The sequence below is a fragment of the Capra hircus genome, chromosome 13 (genome assembly GCF_001704415.2).
Source record: "Capra hircus breed San Clemente chromosome 13, ASM170441v1, whole genome shotgun sequence".
Classification (NCBI taxonomy): Eukaryota; Metazoa; Chordata; class Mammalia; order Artiodactyla; family Bovidae; genus Capra; species Capra hircus.
The window spans coordinates 30769001-30794472 of NC_030820.1; the positions used below are offsets into that span (position 1 = coordinate 30769001).

Sequence of the window (25472 nt, forward strand, 5' to 3'; positions counted from 1 at the left end):
GATAAAAGTCTTTTTGACCCAGAGAAGTATAGTCGATCTTGTCATCTTTTCATTTTGATTAACTACATCCTCTTTCATCACATGTACTCATTCCAACCAAGATAAAAAATGGTTTCCCAGTAGAAATTATCTTCTTAACAATTCAGAAGAAATCAATCATTCTCTCTTAGCCATTTTTAAATTATTGAAGATCAGCTCCAGTCACTTCATCAAACTTCATCCATTCACTTCATCCAACTAATCTCTTACGGGGTAGCTACCGTCACTTTGTATCACTTCTCTCGTAAGCTAGTTTGCATAACTAAACCATGGTAACAGATTAGATGATCTCTGTGGTCTACCCCAGCTCAAACTGTATGATTACTGCAACCATATGCAGCCACTCCAGAGAAAGAAACTTTATGAGGACAGACAAGCAGTCTCAGCTATTTTGAACTAGCTCTTCACTACGTAATGAGCTTCACCCCTTCATTGCTATGGAGACCATGAAGAAAGAAGAAACTGTGCAATTTAGAGGGGAGACCTTGGAACTGGAACATTATTAACTTGGGAAAGATGGCAGACGTTCATTTGAAAACACCCATTATCCTCAGTGGGAACTTAGCTGCGAAATTACCTACTATAAGCTCTGACCTTCTCTGCATTGCAATATTACTCCATCTTTTTTGCAGTGAAAAACTGGGGGAAAACTATTTGCTTGTAGGCAGAGTGCAGCTGTTTAAAACACAGGCTTGGGTGTTCAACACCACACACTTAGTTGTGTCCTCATTCCATCACTGTGAGTTTCAGGAAGTTACTAAACTTTTTCTAAGATTCCTTTCTCAATTTTCTTATCTATAATATGGGGATGAGATGCTGGTTTCAGAGAATTAGTAAGAGAAGAAAAGAGATTGTATTTTTAAAGTGTTAGCCAAAAAATCCAGCACACAGTAAAATCCAGCACATGAAAAGCACCAACTTTTCAAAAATTATATTATCAAAATTTTACATAATTACTTGGTCTAGTAATAATAAATGAGGTATCAATTAAATCAATGCACCAATCATGTAAAGCATATTTTCGTTTGCTGTTAATAAGGCAACATGGTCTTACTTTTATCATCATTAATGTCTTAAAATAAATTTAAAATTACATTTAGGGGGACTTCCCTGGTGGTCCAGTGGTTAAGACTGTGTTTCAAATGCAGGGAGTTCAGGTTCAATTCCTGGTCAGGTAACTAAGATTCCATATAACTCACAGCAAGGCCAAAGAAAGAAAAACATGTAAAAAATTTTTTTTCATTACATATAAGTTGCAAAATCTATATTATTTGGCCTGTGAGTAGTCTGTAAGTACAGTAGGGAGGAGAAAGAAATCAGAGACAAGGTATGTCAATTTCATTACTTAAACAGAGAATTCAGAATTAGATTAAACCTTCTAGAATATAGTTATTGTCTCACACTGGAGATTCATTCTTGATTTTGTGAGTCAAGCCCACTGAAGGCTGGCTTTAGTTTCTCTGAATGTTCAGGGGCATATACAAAAATACAAGCCCTTGGACACCCAAGGTCAGAGCTAATTATGGCAATATTTAAGTAAATGCTCAAAAAGGGAAATCTCTGGGGACAAAAAGTATGTTCTATACGGAACATCATGTTCATTTTGTGTTGATTTAGTCATTTGGGACTGCTACAAAACTTGAAACTATAAAAAAAAAAAATGTGTGGTTTCTTTTTTCATGTTGTACAGAAAAGTGTGGAATCCCCTGGAAAGTGTGTGCAGTGTCCATCAGGGGTGTTGCTGCCAAGCAACCAGAATACAAACAGAAGATTTGAGAAAGCCCTGCTTTTTGGCCCAAATCTCAAGGACTATTACAAGTTGTGCAATGTATGATTTGGGAAGGTCATGGTTGTTTGAGGGTTACTTTTACTTTTTTTTTTTTTTAACTGTTTGGAAAAGTAGCGATGGAAATAGAGCTCAGCCTTTCACACAGTAGCGACGTGGGAACTGGGATGCCAGATTTCTACAAGGTCGCCACTGGTTACGAGACACAGAGCCAACATTGCATGAAGGTCAACTATGTGTATGTGTATTTTCTGTTGTCGTCAGGGAAGCAAATAATGTCAGGATTTAACTTTTTCACTCATAGTGAAATGTCTACATAGGTTCAGTGTAAACTCTCATTTACTAGGACCTTGCTGGAAAAATTGTGAAGCCAAGGCAAGAAGAGTTGGGTGATTTTCTTCATATGTTATCATCCCTTTACAAACTTCCAAACAGATTCCTTTTTACGTGACCATTATCCATTAAGCACTTCTTTCCAAAAAAGATGTTAAGTGAGAATCTGTCCTAAATAAAAATCAGACACAGTATCATAATATAACAATCTGTGCTTTGATTCTCCACTAAGACTGCACACAACTTTCAATCTCCTGGCTTAAACATTTTCCAAGAGCAACAAAGACAAAAATCCAAAATACCAAATATGCTGAAGTGGCCAGAATAAGTACAGCAGGATATAGCATGTGTAAATGCTAATGCTAAGAAGAAAGCCTAGTTAACAGTTGGGGAAATAACTTTTAAATTAAACAGAACTAACGTTTCTAAAAGGTTTCTCTTTTACTTAAATTTTGACCCAAACTGAAGAAGATTTCTTCATCACACTACATAATCAATCACGGGAGTCTATGCTTTCATCCATCTGTCTTTATCAAGAGCTTGCTTACAGATTTACTGAACAAAGGACACATTCTTGAGCGCAGATGAAGTTACTTTCGAGGCAGAGTGGGAGAAGTGTTTTACCGCTTTTCTCTGGGACATTCTATTACCGCCCAGCAGGAAATGACACGGGAGAGCAATTTGTCAGCAGCAGAGAGAAAGGTCTCGGCCTGAGATGAGGACTAGACAGTATGATTCACAGCCCAGCCTTACAAGCCTGCCCCGGAATCTCTGCTGACCACAATTTAAAAATCACTTTCCCTGTGAGCACTGCACCTCCAGATTGCTGTGGATGTCTGCATCTCACAGAAGCAGGAGGCAGGACAGACCACGCAAAATAAAGTCTAAGCTCTTGTGACGGCCCTTATCCACTAGGCTCTGACAACCTGCTCCGCCTCGGCTTCTGCCTCCCTTCAGCTCAGGATTTTCTCAATTATTTGTTCATTATTGCCCTTCTAAGGAGGCTGTTGGATATTTTTGCCAACTGCTCAAAAAATTTAATATCACAGATATACTATATATCTGCTCTGTATTCTGTGTATCTGTGCTTTATACATAAAGCATAAGATATTTTCAAGAAGCAATTTTGAATCCCAATAAGCTATTTGGGGTTGGTGTTTGGAACCTGTGCTTTAGATCAGCAGTCCCCAACCTTTTTGGCACCAGGGACTAGTTTTGTGGAAGACAAATTTTCCGCAGACCAGGGTGAAGAGGATGGTCATGGAATGATTCAAGTGCATTACACTTATTGTACACTTTATTTCTATTATTATTACCTTAGCTCCACCTCTGATCATCAGGCATTGGATCCCAGAGGTTGGGGACTCCTACTCTATATGAAATATTTGCCTGTTGAAAACCTTTGGCACCATCAACTCAAGACTCCCTGCTTTTGCTTAGAAATGTCTTTTTCTCCCAGATATTTGACTGATTCTTGTTTCTTTTTTAAAACTCAGTGCACATATCAAAGCAGCCTGGAGGGCCTCTCAAAGGAGACCTGAGGCCGGCCTAGGTCTCCTCCCAGCCCCAAAGGCATCACAGTCATGGATTCTGCACTCATGTGTCTGTCTGTCTCCCCTACCACATGACTACCTCCTTGAGGTCAAGGATGCTGTCTCCTTCTGCTCTGTTATGGGCTGAACTGTGTCTCTCCCACTGCCCCCCCAGAATCAACACGTTGAAGCACTAACCCCCAGCACCTCAGAATGTGACTGCATTTGGACACAGGGCTACTAAAGGGGTGATAAAGGCAGAGTAAGGCTCCCAGAGGGGGCCCTAATCCAATCTGACTGGCCTCCTTACACAAATAGAAAACTCAGACACAGAGACATCAGTAGGTTCACGAAGACAAGGCCATGCAAGGACATGTAGCAGGAAGGAGGAGCCCTTCCCGGGCTTTACAGTGAGCTCTGTCTAACAGCTGGAAATGAAGTGTCCAAAGACACACATGTGCTGATGAACCAGGAGACTTTATTGATGGGGTGCCCGGGCAGAAAGGAGGAGGGTAAGGGCACCTAGGAGAACTGCTCTGCCGTGTGCCTCATAGTCTTGGTTTTTATGGTGATGGGGTTAGTTTCCAGGCTGTCTCTGGCCAATCACTCTGAAGGCTGTCATCTGCAAGTCCAAACAGAGAAGACTCAGGAGAAACCAAACCTGCCAGCACCTGGATCTTGGACTTCAGCCTCCAGAACCGTGAGCAATATATTTCTGTTGTTTAAGCCACCTGAAGTCTGGTATTCTATTATGGCGGCCTGAGCAAACAAATATACTCTCTACATTCTACAAGCACCAAGCCCAGATCCTGGTCATGTGTAAATACACGCCGGTTGGTTGACTGAATGAAAGACTGAATGAAAGATGTCCTGTTCAGAGGCCCGGAGTAATCACTACCACATGATGCAAAACCACACACTGCCTAGTCTTTGGAGGGAGACCCACGGATCTGCTCACAGCGCCCAGTTTATTGGGTCCCACACTCTCAGGCCAGTTGCCCAGCACTCGCCTGTAAGGCCAATGGCTAACGGAATTACAAAAGATAAAACCTTTGTCTTCAAAAGGTGAGCCTCCCAGAAACTCCAGCCCACAAAGTCTAAGTCACAAAAGGAATAAAAATGACAAATTGGAAGAATTCCGCTGAAAGACCAACAATAACACAGACTGTTGAAATGACCTCCTGAGGGAAAGAACAGAGGGAAGGTTTACAAGAAACATGGCTGACCTCAAGGAGGTTCTTGGCCAGGACTCTCAAAATGCATTTTTTTAGAAGCACTTTGACACAGTTCCGCATGTCCACAGGTGGTCAAGAAGGAACCAGCTCACGTTCAAATAAAGCCAGTCTTGCAGGATCAGGATACGGCTTTCATAAACCCCCAGCCAATTTCTGAAAAACCCTCAAGGCTCGAGAAATCTCATTACTAGCTAAAAAGATGATAAAATGGAAACAGCCCCCATTCAAGAGGCTGATGTCATCCGTCTCTGCAAAGAAAAGGCCAGGCTCTCCTTTGTGAGAGTTCAGGGTGACATCACCTCCCATCCGTGCCCTTCTCCCTTCCTCTGCTGCTCCCAGTTGGGGGGGTGGGGCGGTTCTCCCTTGGCAAATGTCACTCTTTCACTCACAAAGCTCCTTGACCTTGTTTGTTTGCCGGATTCCATTGCCAAGTGAAAGAGGGCCCCTGGGAGGGGTGACCAGAGTGGGTGAGGGGGTGTGCGCAGCTGGCCTGGGGGGCCCTATTCACACAGCACTCAGAAAATTCTATATTTCCTTCAGCAACCCAGACTCAGGCCTCCGAGCCGAATGCAGCCCCCAAACAATGCTGTCAGCGCTGAATACTGTGGACCGTTTAGCCAGGCAGCGCAACTGTGGCCATTTCTTTCTTTGCAGAGTGGGATTCCCTTTGATGGTTTGCAAAAAGGCAAGGCTCACATCTACAGTGCCGCTTTAAAGATGCGCCCACAGAGAAAGCCCGGATTGTGGTCCCATTTTCTCAGAGCAAATAGAAGATTTGTGCGAGCCACACAGAGGCACATTTTGAGAGTGGGTTTATGGATTAGTGAGCCACATGAATGACGTGCATGGGGATTCTCCTCCAGCAGCCATGGTCAGGAAATGATGCCACTGCCAATTCTGATATCATGATGAAGAGGGTTTTGGAGTTCTCACTGCATCATTTAGGAGAGAGTGAGAGGGGAGAGAGGCCTGAAAGGAGATTTGATTCTAGTGGGAAGGGGCAGTTGCTTTGATCAGGTGAGCAAGAACAGATTCCCAGCCAGCGTCAGCCTGGGTGTCCTGGGGTCTGGCCACTACATCCTGATTCTGAGATGGAGATTCGAGGGGGCTGTGCTCAGACAATGACACGCGTGGACACACGTGCATGCACACACATACACATTCAAGAATATTTCTACTCTACTTTAAAAAATTGAGACTCACTTTTAATTGTATTGTTTGGCTCTTGTACTTGTTTTATATTTATTTCTCTGTATTTTGCATTTTATTTTGTATTAAAATCCCACAACATGGCACGTTGTTTCAGTGCTTCCAGATCCTACTCAAAACTCATCTCTTTGAAGTCAAAGACAAATACTGCGTGATACTGCTTACACGCGGAATATAAAAAAATACAACACACTAGTGAACATAACAACAAAAGAGAAGCAGACTCACAGTTAGAGGGACCAAACTCTATCTAGTGTTGCTAGAACTAGAAACAAACTCTAGTGCTTACTGGTGGGGAGGGAGGGAAGGAATAGGGCAGTATGGGGTAGGGGAGGGGAAGGTACCAAACTACTGGGTATAAGATGGACTCAAAGATATATTGTACAACATGGGAAATACAGCCAATGTTTTATAATAACTGTAAATGGAAAGTAACCTTCAAAAACTGTATAAGTTTTTTTAAGTTACAAGAAAAACAAAGAACTGAAAACTAACATATTATTTCAAGTGAACATGGTTAGATACGACTCATTTTTTTTTCTTTGTATGTACATGTGATACTTCAAGGAATGCTTCAATGTCCAGATAATCTCCCCAAAAAAGATGCATAAAAAGAAAATTGTCTGATATCAGAAGGGTTTGCAGAAAAGAGAGGGTATGACCCCTATCTGACCTGAGCCCCTAACAGTGGGGGACCCAAAGCAACTGCTTCACTCTCCAGCTCCCCCAGCATAGTTCCCTGTGAAACTGGACTGCAGCTGCCTTGGCCCATGGGCCCCTCACTCTCAGCCTGCTCCCCCCTACCTCAGGGTCCTTCTTCTACTAGGAACCCTTCCCCCTCTCCTCTTTGCCTGCTTAACTCCTGCTGAGTCTTAGGTTTTAGTTCAAACGTCCCACCCTCGTACACGAGCCTCCTGCGCACGTCAAATCGCCTTTTGTGTGCTCCCGGTGCATCATCACACAGCTGATATTATATAGATTTGTGCATTTATTTGCTAGATGGCTACTTCTGAGAGTAGGACCCAGGCCTGCGGGTAGGAGTCACAGGGTCCCCAGCCCTAGCACAGTACCTGGCTCCAAACAGTTCCTTAATATCTGTGGAAGGAACAGATGGATGACTAAAAATCAGATCTATGTCTTTAATTTACCAACAGTGGGTGAGAAGTGAGGGAACCTCCTCCATCAGAGACCTCCTTCCTGACCCTTGTGGTTCCTGTTGTCCTCTCTTCTTGGGCTGTCTTGAATTAAGGACCTAGTTCAGATGCAGAGTACAAACTCAGGGCTGTGTAGCTACTGAATATGACAGTTAATTTTGCACGAATCTAGATCACTAACAGTTCCCCTTCTAGAGAGTCCTTCCCAAGCACAATTTATACCTAGTGGGCAACACAGAGTTTAAAAAAAATTGTTCAGTTCTGGCCCAATCTGGCAAAATATTGCTTTACGAAATATTGCTGAACTCTGGTTCCAAGCCTAGCAAGTTTTCAGCCATCGGGAGTAAGTTTTGAAATAATAAACAGGAAAAGAGAACAGACAGAGGGTGTCTTTGACTCTCCCAAATGAAGACAGTTTCCAAATGGGCCTGGAAGAAAAAGCTTTTCCCAACCAAAACCCACAGCTTTCAGGAGAGGATTCAGCCATGCCTAGTACATTGACTAGAGGAACCCATGACACAGTTATCCAGTGTACGCAAAGTTATCCATTAAATCATCTTCCTTGGTGTGGTCTTAGTGAGGTAGTTATGCAGTGTAGCCAATAAGGACCATGAAGTCACACTCCTTAGTGTGGCCCTGGGCTGGTATGACTATAACAGCCAGGAGGGGAGAGGAAGCAGTCTACTGAAGACAAGGATACTGCCAGCAAAATAAAGTACTGCTCCTAAAATTGTCCATCCTAGCTGCATGACAGAATTCCTTAGGAAGATTTTTATAATTAAGGATAGTCAAGGTCCCACTGCAGATCAATGGAACCCCATCTCTGCATGTTGGAACCCATGCACTGGTACTCAGGAAAACTTCCAGGTAATTCCAGTGCCACATATCTTGGGCTAAGGACCATGTCCCTAGTCCCTGAGCCATGTGATTGGCATTTCTTACTTTCTACTTTCTGTCTCAGTGTCGGAAGGATAAGAGCTGGGCCCCCAGTGAGGAAGAACCTCACTGCTTCAGAGACTGCTTCAGAGATTAAAGAAGAGAAAACTGTCCAAGTGTGGTCTATAGAGATATCCCATCAGCATCACCTAGGAACTTCTCAGAACTGCGGATTCATGGGCCTTACCTCAGCGTGTACACCACAATCTGCTTCTTAGCAAGGTCTCCAGTGATGTATATCCACAAGGAAGTTTGGGAAACACTGTTCTGGAAAATACCCCTTGTCCTTGAAAATCTGGGTCATGTTCCAAGATTTTCCTATTTCTTCTAGGTCTTTCCACACTGTCTCTAGCTCCCTTTGAGTCAGGCATTTAAGTCACCCTATTTCTGAATCACAGAATACTAAAGATGGGCTGTATTACAAAGATGAATCAATTCAGGCCCTTCATTTAATAGATCAAAAAAATTGACATTCCAAGGTTAAATCTTGATGAAGAGGACAATGCAGAACTTTCACAAGCTTAATTATCACAGTTCATGTGCTTGGGAATTTATAATCTATATTTCAATTATACTGTGGCTTACCATCAAATATTTTTAAATGCTGACCCGTGTGTGTTTGTGTGTTAGTCACTCAGCCATGTCTGACTCTTTGCAATCCCATGGACTATAACCCACCAGGCTCCTCTCTCCATGGAATTCTCCAGGCAAGAATAGTGGAGTGGGTTAGCATTCCCTTCTGCAGGAGATCTTCCTGACCCAGGGGTTGAACCTGGGACTCCTGCATTGCAGGTGAATTCTTTATCACCTGAGCCACTAGGGAAGCCCCAAAACTCCCATACTTGTCTCAATCTCCAGTTCACAATAACAGAACACCTTACACTCTTGACTATATAATAGGGATCTTCAGTTGTGTGTGAAGTGGTTTGGACCTGATATAAGCAGAAGATATTAAGAAGAGGTGGCCAGAATACACAGAAGAACTATAAAAACTATATAAAAAAGATCTTCATGACCCAGATAACTACAATGGTGTCATCACTCACCTAAAGCCAGACATCCTGGAATGCAAAGTCAAATGGGCCTTCGAAAGCATCACTACAAACAAAGCTAGTGGAGGTGATGGAATTCCAGTTGATCTATTTCAAATCCTAAAAGATGATGCTGTTAAAATGCTGCACTTAATATGCCAGCAAATTTGGAAAACTCAGCAGTGGCCACAGGACTGGAAAAAGTCAGTTTTCATTCCAATCCCAAAGAAAGGCAATGTCAAAGAATGCTCAAACTACCGCATAATTGCACTCATCTCACACACTAGCAAAGTAATACTCAAAATTCTCCAAGTAAGGCTTCAACAGTACGTGAACCATGAACTTCCAGATGCTCAAGTTGGATTTAGAAAAGGCATAGGAACCAGAGATCAAATTGCCAACATCTGCTGGGTGACTGAAAAAGCAAGAGAGTTCCAGAAAACCATTTACTTCTGTTTTATGGACTATGCCAAAGCCTTTGACTGTGTGGATCACAACAAACTGTGGAAAATTCTTAAAGAGATGGGATACCAGACCACCTTAACTGCCTCCTGAGAAATCTGTATACAGGTCAAGAAGCAATAGTTAGAACCAGATGTGGAACAATGCGCTGGTTCCAAATTGGGACAGGAGTATGTCAAGGCTTATATTGTCACCTTGCTTATTTAACTTACTCCCTACTGGTGGCTCAGACTATGAAGTGTCTGCCTGCAATGCAGGAGACCTGGGTTTGATCCCTGGGTCAGGAAGATCCCCTGGAGAAGGAAATGGCAACCCACTCCAGTACTCTTGCCTGGAAAATCCCATGGGCAGAGGAGCCTGGTAGGTGACAGTCCATGGGGTCCCAAAGGGTTGAACTTGACTGAGTGACTTCACTTTCTTTCTTTCTTTCTTTCTTTAACTTATATTCAGAGTACATCATGCAAAATGCTGGGCTGGATGAAAGCACAAGCTGGAATCAAGACTGCCAGGAGAAATATCAGTAACCTCAAATATGCAGATGACACTATCTTTATGGCAGAAGGTGAAGAACTAAAGAGCCTCTTGATGAAAGTGAAGAGGAGAGTGAAATATTGGCTTAAAACTCAGCATTCAAAAAACTAAGATCATGGCATCCAGTCCCATCACCTCATGACAAATAGATGGGGAAACAATGGAAACAGTGACAGACTTTATTTTCTTAGGCTCCAAAATCACTATAGATGGTGACTGCAGCCATGAAATTGCTCCTTGGAAGAAAAGCTATGACCAACCTAGACATCATATTAAAAAGCAGAGACATTGCTTTGCCAACAAAGGTTCATCTAGTCAAAGCTCTGGTTTTTGCAGTAGTCATGTATGGATGTGAAAGTTGTACTCTAAAGAAAGCTGAGCACCAAAGAATTGATGCTTTTGAACTGTGGTTTTGGAGAAGACTCAAGAGTCCCTTGGACTGCAAGGAGATCCAATCAGTCAATCCTAAAGGAAATCAGTCCTGAATATTCATTGGAAGGACTGATGCTGAAACTTAAACTCCAATACTTTGACCACATGAAACTAACAACTGACACACTATAAAAGACCCTGTTGCTTGGAAAGATTGAAGGCAGAAGGAGAAGGGGATGACAGAGGATGAGATGGTTGGGTGGTATCACCGACTTAATGGACATGAGTTTGAGCAAGCTCCGAGAGTTGGTGATGGACAAGGAAGCTTGGCGTGCTGCAGTCCACGGGGTCACAGAGTCGGACGCGAATGAGCGACTGAACTGAACTGAACTGAGTGTTGTGGAGCATGTAATTAATGCTCCATAATGTTAAAAACCCTCAATACACCTCTGGGTGCTCTCACCCTGGGCTCGCCCTGTTTATGACAGGGGGACCACAGCGTAGGATGTCTGTGTGTGATCCCCGGTGTAACATGGCCACTCCACTTCTCTGTCAGATTGACTGAATCATAGGAGGGAGCCCTATGCCCTTGGCTGAGAACTGCTCATGAAATATTCACATGGACTACATTTTCAGGTCTGGGTCACTCTAGGACAGTGATTCTCCACTGTACTCACCAGGGACACTAGTTAAGACACAGACTATTGGATTTCCCTCATAGTCTGTTATTTGGCATCTCCGGGATGGGGCCCAAGAGTCTGCATTTCTTACAGATTCTACAAGACACTGCCTTGGGGGACCACATTCTGAGAAGCACTGCCCTGGGGCCCTCTCCCTCTTCACTGGGTCACATGAGGTTAGTCTAGAAGTTTCAGAACTTGTGTCTCAAACAAATTTGCTTCTTCACAGGAGTGATGATGCCTGCCAGCTTGCAGAACCGCCAGCTTGCAGGAGGCTCTCTGGTGCCCCTGTTGAGTGCATGGCCTGCCCTTGGCTTAGTGCATCAGTGGCTCAGGCTTTCTGCTCAGTCCCCTCACAGCCCAATCCTCTCCCTCCCCCTCCTTCTCTCTCTGACTTACTCCTTCCTTTTTTCCCCTGTCACTCCTTCTCTGGTCAATGTCAAGGTGAGCCTTAAATCTCATTCTGTTGTGCTCTCCTGAGAGACTCCATCGCACCCTGTGGTCTGCTTGCCACAACCAGCTTCAGGTCTTCACCCCTTGAAACTTCCTGATGCTCCCTCCTTCTCGTAAGTGACTTACTGCTGCACCTCCTAAAGCAGATCCCCAAATCCTGTCCACTTGGACTTCACTTGCTATCTGAACCCCAAGAGGATTCCATTCTCCTAGAGCCATCAATGTCTGAGTAAACTTTCTAAAGCCTGGCACCATTAGTGTTCCTCTTTCGGTGGACGGAATTGTTTACAAACGTGGAATTGAAAAGGGAATGATTCTTGGTCAAAGAGCAACTACCAAATATGACTGAGATCAGCAGGGGGTCGGGGGAGGGGGGCAGCTTACCTTGGATGAACCACTGCATCTGAAATCCTTTCTCGTGGTGACCAACTCCATCCGTATAAAACAGCACATGAAACTTGGAGCCTGTGGTGCTCCCTGAAGGTGGAATGTCTGTTCCACAGAAGCGCCCCATCCGCTGTGGGCCATCATAGAGCTGAAATCAGAGAGAAAACACCAGCATGAAGAGCAAGATCCATGCATGCAGCTAAAGCTGTTTCTTGGTTCAAAAGTTAAGGGCAAATCTATTGAGGTGGGCTGAGTCCAGGAATTAAAAATAGATAATTATATGCAGAGAGAGGTCCCTCCAAGATATAATCCAGGCACAGAAGACGGAAATGCTGACCTGGATGAGATGGGTTCACATATGAATCACACATAAGAGAAGCTAGATGAATAACAGTATCACAACTGTAAGTTTTCAAAATAAATACTAACTATAAACAATCAGACAGTTTAGAAAGCTCTGAAAGGAAAATACAAAAATTAATCCCACTGAAAGCAAACCATTGTTAATATTTTATTCATACCAGAAGCTTCTCTTGGCATTTTTTTCATTTGTTTGTATATATACATGTGCATCTATGTGCAAGGAAATGTGTGAATATGTGTGTATCAATTTGGGCTACACATTTAATTGTGTTCCCTGTTTTTCACTAAGGTTATCACTAAGTAGGCTATGTAACCATTTTTAAGAGTGGCATAACATACTGCAATATGCTGTATTTACATTATAATTCTGCTGCGTTCACTAGTTAGTTAGTACTCCTTGCTCAGTCATGGCCAGCTCTTTGCAAGCCCATGGACTTCAGCCTGCCAGGCTCCTCTGCCCGTGGGATTTCCCCGGCAAGAATACTGGAGTGAGTTGTCCTTTTCTTCTCCAATTGTTCACTTAAGATATTTCCAATTTGAGGGCAAATAAATATAAATCTTTGTTTGATAGTTTAAAGTTCTTCTAGGAAGCATTCCTCTAAAGGGAGTGAATCAAAAGAATAGAATCTTCCATGGCTCTAGATATATATTATTAAATTTCTTACCAGAAATTTTACACAAATTTATTCTCCCACCAGAAGTTTATGGAAATATTTCTTGTAGTGCAACTTTGGCAATTTTGACTAAAATTATTATTAAAACGGGCTAATAATGCAAATTTGTTTTCTGGTTGTAGTCATCTGAATTTGTTACTTTGGGATTGGAACTTTTTTCACGTTTCTTGTGCATTTCTTTTTCTTCTTTTGGAACTTTTCTCCTGAGGTCTTTGCCCATTTTCCCACTGAGGTATTTATATACCCTGTTGTGTACACTTTATCTGCTTAATTTCATTAGATACATCCCCAAACTAAAAAAAAAAAAAAAATCTTTCTGCCATCTCTCTTTCTTCAATAAGAAAAAATAATGATAATGCAGAAAGATTTGCTTCCTTAGGACTCAGGACATTGTATTTTCTTTTCATCCCCTAGTGTCTACATTAAACACTTTGTTCCACTTACCCTTGGGATGTGCTGCCTGTTATAATAGAATGGAAACTGTCTGATCAGGGGCTTCCTTTATTCTTCCCTTGGAGAGTACACACCTGTGCATGCATATGTGAGTGTATGTGTATGTATGTGCGTGTAAATGTATCATCGGGATTCAACAAATTCCAAACTGACAAAATTATTTTTATTAGCTGAAATGTTATGATAGAAAATACCTTTTGAAACATATTGACCTGAGCATAGGAAACTTCATAATCAAATTCTACAAATCCCCTCTACAGAGCCTTCCGTAATCCCTGTAGACAGTCATAAATGAGCTTTCCTTTGAAATCCCTAAGTTTTTCACTTGCGCTTCTTTGTGGAAATGGTCACATTCTGGTGACAGAGATGCGTGCCTTTCTCCCCCACTGATTTCAAGTTTCCTTAGATCCCAGACCACCTTTCAAATCCCCTCAAAGCCCAGCACAGGGCTTTGTCCAGGGTAGATTCCCGATATAGCTTCAGTGAAGAATTGCAACCACTTCCCCTACAATTGCACTCACTCACTCACTCCCCTTAGGTACTAAACCTAAGTATTTTATACAAATGATAAAGATGGGGTTTATTTTACAGTCTTAGCCCTTCATCTTCCTTTTAATTTTTTAAATACTGCTCCTTTGAACATGTGTATTTATGATCAAGCTTCTAAGGTTGTAGACGATTGACAGAAATCACAAAGAGGGGGTAGAAATGAGAGAAAGAATAAAAAGAAGAGGAAACAAAAACAGCCCTTCACCTCCCATCTGGACCCTACCATCCACTGCAGGAGGTGGAGGTAGGGGAGGAGTCTGTGCTGCAATCTGTTTACTCCTCAACTACTGCTTCACTGTAGGGTATTTATTTCAGCCACAGAGTTCTTTTATTAAACCTAGTGTATGAATTCCAATTCAAAACTAATTAATACAAAAATAAACATACTGTTTCCAAGCTGAGGCATAATAAGCCAGAAAACACTCCACTGTTCTCCACTCCAAAAGGCTCATTTTGAACCTTGGGTTTTAGTGCAGGGACCAAAACTTTAATTACTTCATCTTTATCCAACAAAACGAGGTAAGATTTCTCTAGGACCACAGTTGCCCTGAACTTCATGGATCTTCTGAAATACTAGGTAGTGACATTGTTAGGAACCGTATTTGAGATTCTTCAAGGTCAGAATCAGTGTAGGGTTTTTGCCTCCCAGCTCGGCAAGGTTACGAAATGTGACATTTTCACATGACTTGAAGGGGATTTTTTTTTTCTTCCTTCCGGATGGGATTACTCCATTGAAGGAGAGCCCCTGAATCCCAGTGGTTCTTAAATAACACACTGTGAATGGAATAGGGGAGTGGGGGCAAAGGGAGGGGGTTTGAGAGGAACAGTGATGAATAACAATTAGTTTCTTTTTGCCTTTGGAGGGGAGAGACTGATACATCAAAATAAGCATCAAATAGACATTGATGGAAATGCTTAAATATAAGGTCAAATAAATTAATTAGTGTAGAACAAAATCTCTAGAAAAAAATCCCATATCCCTAATTTTACATCTTTCTAAGGTTTACACTTAATTAAATCAGAGACTTTTTATTTACCCTCACACAGATGGCTAACGTCACCTCAACAATTCATTCCCGCGTAAATTTACCACACAAAAAGGAACAGTCATTTCTCAAAGTACACAAATACCGGTTACCATGGAAACCAGTTGGTGCCTGCTGCTCCTGATTTTGTTTTCAGAGCAGAATCTTAACCACAGGACATTCCAGCTGTGACTCACTGGGGTTATTGGCCAGCACGCGGCTTGGTCCTGAGAAGGGTACCAGCTCCCCTGCTTTTAGAAAGCTTCAAGATTCACTCCTTCTGAACAGTATTTGAGGTTGGACTTGCACCCATAGAAAGAAAAATCGTAGAAATTAAGAAGTGAAAGATTGACATTCTTACTTTGAATATGAAGATCAAATTTGTACTACTGTGTTTAAAGGTTTGGATTTTTTTTTTTTTTAATACTTAAAATGTTGCTCATGTTTTCAAGTTGCCATTTAATGTATCTTCACATGTGGATCCCTGTATGTACAAAACCTCTTGTGTAGAATCTTATCAGGTGTTCTCTTGAGAAGATTCATTTAGGATTTTTGTGTTTTAGATCTTCCACCCTCCATACCACCCTGAAATATCTCAACCACTCTTAAGACACTCAAAGAGGAAGGAAATCTCTTGCCTAAGCCACATTTACCAACTTCTATCTACTTCCTTTGCGTGGGTTTGATAATTTGGTGCTTGCATGACTGATGAGACCATTAGAGATTTCAGACTATGGTTGCAACATAAAATGATCTGTGGACTCCAAAATAGTATAGACCCATGCATACAAATGGAAGACAGAAAACCAAAGACTCACCACTGACAGAGTGAGATTTTTGAAAGATTAAGGTTTCTGTAGGTACTTTATGAATCACTGGAACTCAAGTCTGGAGGAATGTCAGCTAGTGTCACCTGCTTCCTCGGTGTGAATCAACCTTATGAACTGCAAGATGCTCAGAACAGAAATGTAGTTTCCAAGCACTGCTTGGTTGCTAAATTCTTTGATGATTTTGAAAATTTGTGATCCTAATGAATGAAATTATAACTAACTCCTATCTCAGCTTGGGATGTCTGTCTATAGACAGACTTCTATTCTAAACTCATTTTAGAACGACAGTGAATAACACCTAAAACTCAGCCCTTTCTATTGTAGAAGTGAAGTGAAGTGTTAGTTGCTCAGTCATGTTCGACTCTTTATGACCCCATGGACTATAGCAGGTCAGGCTGCTCTGTCCATGGGATTCTCCAGGCAAGAATACTGGAGTGGGTAGCCATTCCCTTCTTCAGGGGATCTTCCCAACCCAGGGATCAAACCCAGGCCTCCTGCATTGCAGGCGGATTCTTTACCACTGAGCCACCAAGGAAGCCCTCTCTATTATTGATTGGCAGCTAGTTCATACTTTTCTAAGTACTGTTTTTCTTATTTACTTGAAATTTTTCTGGAAGAAAATAATGTTTATAGTGGAGGATTAATTTTAAGAATAATTAAATATAACTCACATAAAGAAATTAAATCAAGAGCTTTTTTTGGAAGATATCGTTAAAATATGCAAACATTTCTGGAAAAAAATTTGGTCCATTTCCTATTACAAATCTTTAAAAACTCCAAAAGAACTTGATCCTTTAGAGTTTAGCATGTAGTTAAAATAATTCATCTGCTGTGAGGGAGAATTCTAGGTATAGTATAGAGTTCCTAATATTTTTAGAGAAGAAAACTTCTGATCAATGTAAAGAAGATAGTTAAATTTCTGAGAATTACATTCAATGAGTCCATAGAGTGGCTTTTGAAAGTCAAGGTCACTAGTAGAAGATTATATTTCAGTTGAGAGCAGGACAGTGATTGTACTGTAGGAACACATTAGAGTACACAACAAAGGACAGAAATGGTATGCACCTAGAAGAAGCAGAAGGTATTAAGAGGTGGTCAGAACACACAGGGAAGCCTGGCATGTTGCAGTCCATGGAGTTGCAGAGTCGGACATGACTGAGAGACTGAACTGAACTGAATATGGCCAGTGTTGGTCTCTAGATTCAAAGTCCAGTCTAGCTCTTAATATTCACTTAGAACATAAACTTGTGAAAATTACTTAACCTCCATAAGCTAAGAGTTCTTTGCAAACTTAGCCTCTTAATGGTACTTGTCTCATAGGGCTATTGTGGTTAGCATACCAAAAAAAAACATATAATAGGTTGGGTGTGAGTCCTGGCATATGGACTCAAATGTTATTCTATCTCTTGGTCAGTGGCAAACGGAACCAACATTGCTTCTAAAGAAACTCTACCGGAAATAACTTTGACAGAAAATAATATGATGGCTAAAAAGAACTTGAACTGACTCATGTGAAATATTTCTCAGAAATCATCCCTGGCAGACCAGACAGGGAAGCAAGAAATCAACAAATCACTTGGGAGGAGATGGAAGGCCATGGCCAGCAGGGTGTTGCTATGACAACCTGGTTTTGTGTGGAGACTGAGGCCATCACTGCCATGTGGGGTGCAGAGCTCAGCGCAGATCCTACAGTGGGGGAGTGTGTGGGTGGAGGAAGGTAGTGGATCATCACAGGTCTGGTGGTGAAGAGGACATTGGGAAATCTGTCAAGGCTGCCCTGGTGACAGATCAGGGAGCAACCACTGGATAGCAAAATACATGTGTTTTTTCCTGTTGCAGCCTCCACCCCACTTTCCGTCTGGCCAGCCTGCAGCTCCGGCTGCTTGGCCACTGGAGCTTCTGAGAGAACCAGGAACTGACGAATTCTTGGAGCACCTCTTCAGATTTTCCCCACCCCAAAATCAACTGTACCAGGAACTATGGGACCTGCTTTGTCAGAACAGTTACTGAGAACACTGTTGCCCAAGTTCACACGCAAATCTCCTGGCTTGGAACTTTCAGAGTTTACTTTAAATCTGAAAGGCTTTGAGATGTTCTTGTAAGAACAGAAGAAACTGCCAAGCAAGATTCGTCTAGGAGGGTAAAAGGCCCCCACTGCGGATGACAAGAGCCTGGGCAGGGAGGGGTGTGGGGGGAGCTGTGGTAAAAATACAATCCCATCTTGGAAGATAAATTAGACAAATGTTTAAATAAGCATGCAGAAGCAGAGCACCGCTGGCTCTGTGACACCCCAGGGGGTGAGGAGATGGGGGGTGAAGGTTCCAGCATGGGACACAAGGGTGGGCACCGTGCGGTAGGTACAGAGGCACATCTTGCCCACCCCCTACTCCCCGCTTCCCACCAGGCACAGGAAAAGCCATTGCCATGTGCTGCAGGGTGGGGCAGGAAGCATGAGGTACCCGTCTAAAATTAAACAATGACTCACAACCCTGAGCTTTGCATGAGACCAAGAAACCCGTTGAAAGCCCACATTTGGAATTATTTTGTGTCACTCTGAATTAAAGGCTGGACTCCAATACAGACCATATAGTCAGCTTCCATGTGGTGGCTAGTTGCTGTCCTCTCTTAATAGTGCATGGATATTTATTTCTGCTTTCTACATATTACTTATTTTAGATGCCACCAAGGCTGATTTGGGTTGGTTTGTTTGCTTGTTTTATTAATCTTTGTTTAACCATGGATGTATGCAAAAGTTTAACTACAAAGACATTTTATCTCAGCACTGTTTATAATAGTGGACATTTGCAAAGATTCTAAGTGTCTCTCAAGAAGAATGGGTAGTTAAATTGTGATGATGAAACATTCGATGTTGCAAATGATGTGGTGTAATAAATAACAAGGAGAAACATTCGCAAGCTACTGTTACATGTTTAAAAACTCATTAAAGAAGTGGAGAAGGAAATGGCAACCCACTCCAGTATTCTTGCCTGGAGAATCCCAGGGACAGAGGAGCCTGGTGGGCTGCCATCTATGGGGTCGCACAGAGTCGGACACAACTGAAGCGACTTAACAGCAAGAATAATAGTACAGAACTTATGATGGAGGGGAGAAGAATAGGGGAAGGGATAATTAGGGAGTTTGGGATCAACATGTACACACTGCTGTATTTAAAATGGATAACCCACTGCATTGCAAAGGGCACTCTAGTCAACGTTATGGGGCAGCCTGGATAGGAGGGGGGCTGAGGGGGGAATGGATACATGTATATGTATGGCTGAGTCCCTTTGCTGTCCACCTGAAACTATCACAATGTTGTTAATCAGCTGGATTTCAATAGAAAATAAAAGGTTTTAAAAATGCAAGAAAAGAGAATAGTATGTACAAAATGATCCTCTTTGAATGTTAAAATAAAATAGTGAGGGACTTTAGTAAGTAAATGTCACCAAATATTATCAGTAGTGATATAATTTGTGTTATTTTTATTTTATCTAGGTTTTTCTATATTTTCCACATTGTCTGCAATGACTGTATTGCTATGTGATCAGATAAGTTTATTTTTTAAGGTATTATCTCTGGGACTCTATTGACATAGCAAGGTAGATATGTATTGGTAATATTTTTACAGGCTCAGAATTTCATACCCTTTTAGGTTCTCAGATACCCAGCTGGTCTACTAAAAATACTGTACTGTCTGTCTCCATAATCTTTTTCATGTATCTCAAGATTATCCCTGAAAATTAGCCCATTAAAATGTTATTATATAAGGTAATCTTCAGCATTAATTTAAAACCATATTTTGTCTCTAATGCTTCCTTTTTAAAATCATAACTAGGCTTTTATTATTAATTAGACTAATTCAGTATTTTAAAAAAGCATCCTTTCAGTTGTCCAGGGACTAAAGAGCTCTTACTAACATAAATTTGGATAGTCACTGATGGACCAATAAGCACCTAATTCCCTCCATAGAGGGAAGTAAAATGCTTTGAAAGTCAAGCACGTTTTCCCTAGTGTGTACGATGAACATTTAGTTCCACGAACCACAGCCTTTCCTCTGCCAACTATACTATTGTGAAGCATTCAACATTAAAAAAAATTATTCTGCCTGCTAAGAGCCTCACCATCTGCTACAGAGGGACTCAGAAACAGGGAAATAACTATAGCGCAACATGAAACCATAGATGCTGGAGCTGGAAGGACCCAGAGCACAGCCACACACTCTTTTCCAGTTGAGGGAGGGTGAGAAAAGAAAGCTTGTTCAATAAGTAAGAAATCTTGTTCAATAAATAAGTCCGTGTAAGAACTGAAGGGTAAAGATGTCACTTTTGGATTTGCCTGGTCATCACTTCATGGGAAATAGATGGGGAAACAGTGGAAACAGTGGCAGACTTTATTTTCCTGGGCTCCAAAATCATTGTAGATGGTGACTGCAGCCATGAAATTAAAAGATGCTTACTCCTTGGAAGAAAAGTTATGACCAACCTAGATAGCATATTCAAAAGCAGAGACATTACTTTGCCGACTAAGGTCCATCTAGTCAAGGCTATGGTTTTTCCAATGGTCATGTATGGATGTGAGAGTTGGAATGTGAAGAAGGCTAAATGCCGAAGAATTGATGCGTTTGAACTGTGGTGTTGGAGAAGACTCTTGAGAGTCCCTTGGACTGCAAGGAGATCCAGCCAGTCCATTCTGAAGATCAGCCCTGGGATTTCTTTGGAAGGAGTGATGCTAAAGCTGAAACTCCAGTACTCTGGCCACCTCATGTGAAGAGTTGACTCATTGGAAAAGACTTTGATGCTGGGAGGGATTGGGGGCAGGAGTAAAAGGGGACAACAGAGGATGAGATGGCTGGATGGCATCACTGACTCAATGGATGTGAGTTTGAGTGAACTCTGGGAGCTGGTGATGGACAAGGAGGCCTGGCACGCTACAATTCATGGGGTCGCAAAGAGTCGGACATGATTGAGTGACTGAACTGAACTAAACTGAACTGGTGGTACAATAGTTAAGGGGCTTCCCAGGTAGCTTAGCTGGTAAAGAATCTGCCTGCAATGCAGGAGACTCTGGCTCTATTCCTGGGTAGGGAAGATCTCCTGGAGAGGGGATAGGCTACCCACTCCAGTATTCTTGGGTTTCCCTGGTGACTCAGATGGCAAAGAATTCACCTGCAATGCGGGAGACCTGGATTTGATCCCTGGGTTGGGAAGATCCCCTGGAGAAGGGAAAGGCAACCCATCCCAGTATTCTGGCCTGGAGAATCCCATGGACAGAGGAGCCAGGTGGTCTAAGTCCATGGGGTCACAAAGAGTCAGACATGACTGAGCAACTAAGCACAGCACAGTAGCACAATAGTTAAGAATCCACCTGCCAATGCAGGGGACACTTGATCCCTGGCTTGGGATGATCCTACATGCACTGGAGCAACTAAGCCCATACGCTGCAACTACTGAGCCTGTACACCTAGAGCCGGTGCTCTACAACTGAAGCCACCGCAATGAGAAGCTCACAGACTGTAATGGCAAGTAGCCCCTGCTGGCCACAAACAGAGAGCCTGCTTTCAGCAACAGAGACCCAGCATGGCCATAAATAAATAATTTTTAAAAAATATGTCATTTTTGACAAAATTCTGAAATGTTGCAGGTGGAAATTGTTCCCATTGTAAAAAGCAGTCAATCAGTGAAATTAATCGAAATTCACAGTAACTCCTAACTTTTGGATTCAGCCTTCTGATCGACACCTTCTCCTTCATGCCCTGTGCCTGTTGGATGGTAGAAGGGGCCTTACATGCATGCACTTAATGCCTGTGGTCTGAGGAGCAAAGTGAGCTGAGGACCACCGGGAAAGGAAGTGTGCAAAGAGCACTTTCAAGTTTTGAGCATCTAATGGAATTTTCACTGGCTTCCAGGTAGTGTGGAAATTATTGGTAGGGCTGATTATTATTTATCCTGATCCTGTCCTTCATGTTTGAGAGGCTATTGAGAGGGAAAACACAATTTCTTTTGAATCTGAGAGCAAAGGCTCTCTTTTGAAGTCTAGTGTGTTTGCCTCATTAACGGCAACAAATTAATGCAACTACGTGAAAATTCTTCACTGTGAGGGATGGTGAGAAATGATCAGCATTTTTTAAGGAAAGGGATTTTGGTCATACTGAAATAAACATCTCTCCTTTTAAATTTTGTAATTTAAAAAATCACATTTTACTTGGGAAACTGTGGAGTCTTCAAAGTCTTCTAAAATGCTTCTTGTTATAATTAATGACACTACCAAGTATTTGGCGGATATGCTTCATTCTAAACTCCTTTGAATCCAGATCCTGCTCTGTCCAATGCTAGAGAGGCCTCAACTGAATCATTTGGCACACTGTTTTCACTTTTTATGTGCGGTTTTGAATAGCAGTTGTCCTTAGAATTGAAACAGTTTATCTCTGAATTCTAAGCAACATGCCAGCCATCCTAGAAGCAAACTTCCTCTAACAGACAGTTCCAGGAAGCATGACTCATCTGCCCAGGAAGTGTTTAAGGAGGTGCCATGATAACAGAGTCAGTGCAGGCCCACTGCGGCTACCACATCGAATCTCCTCCACTTCTCTGCTTTTCTTTGGCCAGCAAATGGGATTTTAACTACACCACTCTTAGATTCAGATAACACCCAATCCCTGTGGCTTTGGGAGGAAATCTGAGAGGCCAGAGAAGGGAAGCCCTGCTTTCAACACAGAGCCAATCTAAGCTAGTCACATTGGGAAGGCTGTTTTGGAAACTGTAGCTTTTCATTTGCTGCAAAATGTTTTAGAACAACAAATTATCCATAAAATTGTGTTTATGTTAAAAAATAATAAATAATATTTATTAGCACTTACACTGTGCTGAGTATCATTCTAAGCCCTTTCCATGTATTATCTAATTTTTTGTGTGCTCAGTCACTTCAGTCATGTCTGACTCTTTGCAGCTATGGACTGTAGCCCTCCAGACTCCTCTGTCCATGGGATTCTCCAGACAAGAATACTGGAGTGGGTTACCATGCCCTCCTCCAGGGAATCTTCCCAACCCAGGAATCGCACCCATTGCAGGCAGCTTCTTTACCCACTGAGCCAAACTTCATTTTTAATTTTTTTTTTTTTTTACCTCTTAACCCACTCCAGTACTCTTGCCTGGAAAATCCCATGGACGGAGGAGCCTGGTGGGCTGCAGTCCATAGCGTCACTAGGAGTCGGACACGACTGAGCAACTTCATTTTCACTTTTCAGTTTCATGCACTGGAGAAGGAAATGGCAACCCACTCCAGTGTTCTTGCCTGGAGAATCCCAGGGACAAGGGAGCCTGGTGGGGTGCCGTCTATGGGGTCGCACAGAGTCGGACACAACTGAAGTGACTTAGCAGCAGCAGCAGCAGTTAAGTTTCCAAGCTTACTAAGTGAGAGTATTGAGAAGTGGTAATTGTCTAAGGCCATATGATTTTTAAAATTTATTTATTTGTGGCTGTGCTGATCTTTGCTGCTGCTCGCAGGCTTCTCTAGTTGTGGTAAGAGGGGATACTCCCTAGTTATGGTGCTCAGGGGTCTCATTGTGGTGGCTCTTGTTGTGGAGCATAGGTTGTAGGTACACACGCTCAGTAGTTGTGGCAGATCGGCTTTAGTTGCTCTGAGGCATGTAGGATTTTCCAGGACAAGGGATCGAACCTGTGTTCCCTGCATCAGCAGGCAGATTCTCATCCACTGGACCACCAGGGAAGCCCCATGTATTACCTACTTTAAAATTCCAGTAGCCCTATTATGCAGATACTATTGTTATCTCCGTTTTAGAACTCTGGAAATTGAGGCATAGAGAAGTAATTCAACATTTTGAAAGGCATCAACAACTCAAGAATAGCTCTTGTTTCCTTCATTGGCAATTAGTTTTTAAAATAAGAATTGTTAAATGAAAAAAAAACACACACAGCAAAATCCTTATTCTCTGTGGTAACAGAGAGTAACAAAAATAATTTTTTAAGTTACAGTGCTAACACCCAAAACTCCTGTTAGTCAATGGAATTGGCATTTCTTCATTATATTTCTTAATAGAGCTTGGAGTGAAATAAGTGGACCAAAATGTTGGCTTTCCCATTTATCCTTTGTGAGAATTGTCAAATGAATTATGGAAGCAGGCTATAGACAGAAAACAAGAAGACAATTAAATGTCTTGAGAGATGAACCATTAATTATATCTCAGCCCCTAAAGAATTAAATGCTCTCTATTTAGGAATTTCTTTATACCTAACTGGACTTCCTAGGTGGTGCTAGTGGTAAAGAACCCACCTGTCAATGCAGGAGATATAAGAGACGTGCATTTGATCCTTAAGTCAGGAAAATCCCTTGCAGAAGGAAATGACAACCCAGTCCGGCATTCTTGTCTGGGAAATCCCATGGACAGAGGAGTCTGGCGGACTACAGGCCATGGGGTCACAAAGAGTTGGACACAACTGAAGCAAAATAGACACTTTACCATCTGAGCCACCAGGGAAGTCCCGTTTGCCTTGACAGTTCCTCAACCACAGCTTCCTTTACTGAAACCTCCAGCTCTGCAACACTTTGTCCAGTTACTCTTCTTCAGGAACCGTGGATAATATTCCTGATAGCATTTAACGCAACTTGTGACTAAATTGGTATACTGTTGCAAACTGACTAAGGGCTTCCCTGGTGGTTTAGCAGTAAAGAATCTGCCTGGGAATGCAAGAGACATGGGTTCTATACCTGGATTGGGAAGATCCTCTGAAGGAGAACAGGGTAACCCACTTCAGTATATTTTGCCTGGAGAATCCCATGACAGAATAGCCTGGTGGGCAACAGTCCATGGGGTCTCAAAGAGGTGGACACAACTTAAAGCGACTAAACAACAACAGTAACAATAATAAATCGATTAACATCTGTCTCCTCCATGAAAACAAGGAAAACTGATGCTAAAACAGTTGTATTTCCACAGCCTATGTGTCTAAAATATATTTGAGTGACTGAATGTGTGGATAAATAAATGAGCAACGCCTAGTTAGGACGGTAAAAGCCTGAGGAAGTACTACAGCAAAAACAGAACAAAACAGATCCTGTTGCCTTGTGTTTGATTCAGCATTTCTCAAATTTATGAGAACACTGGTCTCTTTATTTGTAAGACATCTGTCAACGCGTGTGGCAGAGAGAGCTATGTGACTTCCCCAAATGCAGCTCCCCTCTGTCTGCATTCCTGAGCCACTATACGGAAGGTGGAGGAACACCTGAATTGGTCTCCAACATGACTGGGAAGTAAACTTGTATTGTACTAAGCATCTGGGCATTTCTGAGTTCTCCATAAAACAGCTAGTATTCTTTCCTGATCTCAGTTGCTCAGTCGTCTCCAACTCTTCATGACCCCATGGACTATAGCCCACCAGGCTCCTCTGTCCATGGAATTTCCCAGGCAACAATACTGGAGCAAGT

General features: G+C 42.2%; 1 protein-coding gene across 1 annotated transcript in view; it reads right to left on the reverse strand.

Moving 5' to 3' along the window:
• Window positions 1–25472, reverse strand: part of CUBN (cubilin) — a 272327-nt gene that overhangs the window by 151160 nt on the left and 95695 nt on the right. The window contains exon 28 of the mRNA XM_005687978.3: window positions 12138–12288. Coding sequence (XP_005688035.2) covers window positions 12138–12288 — 151 coding nt within the window. The remainder of the gene's footprint in view (window positions 1–12137; window positions 12289–25472) is intronic.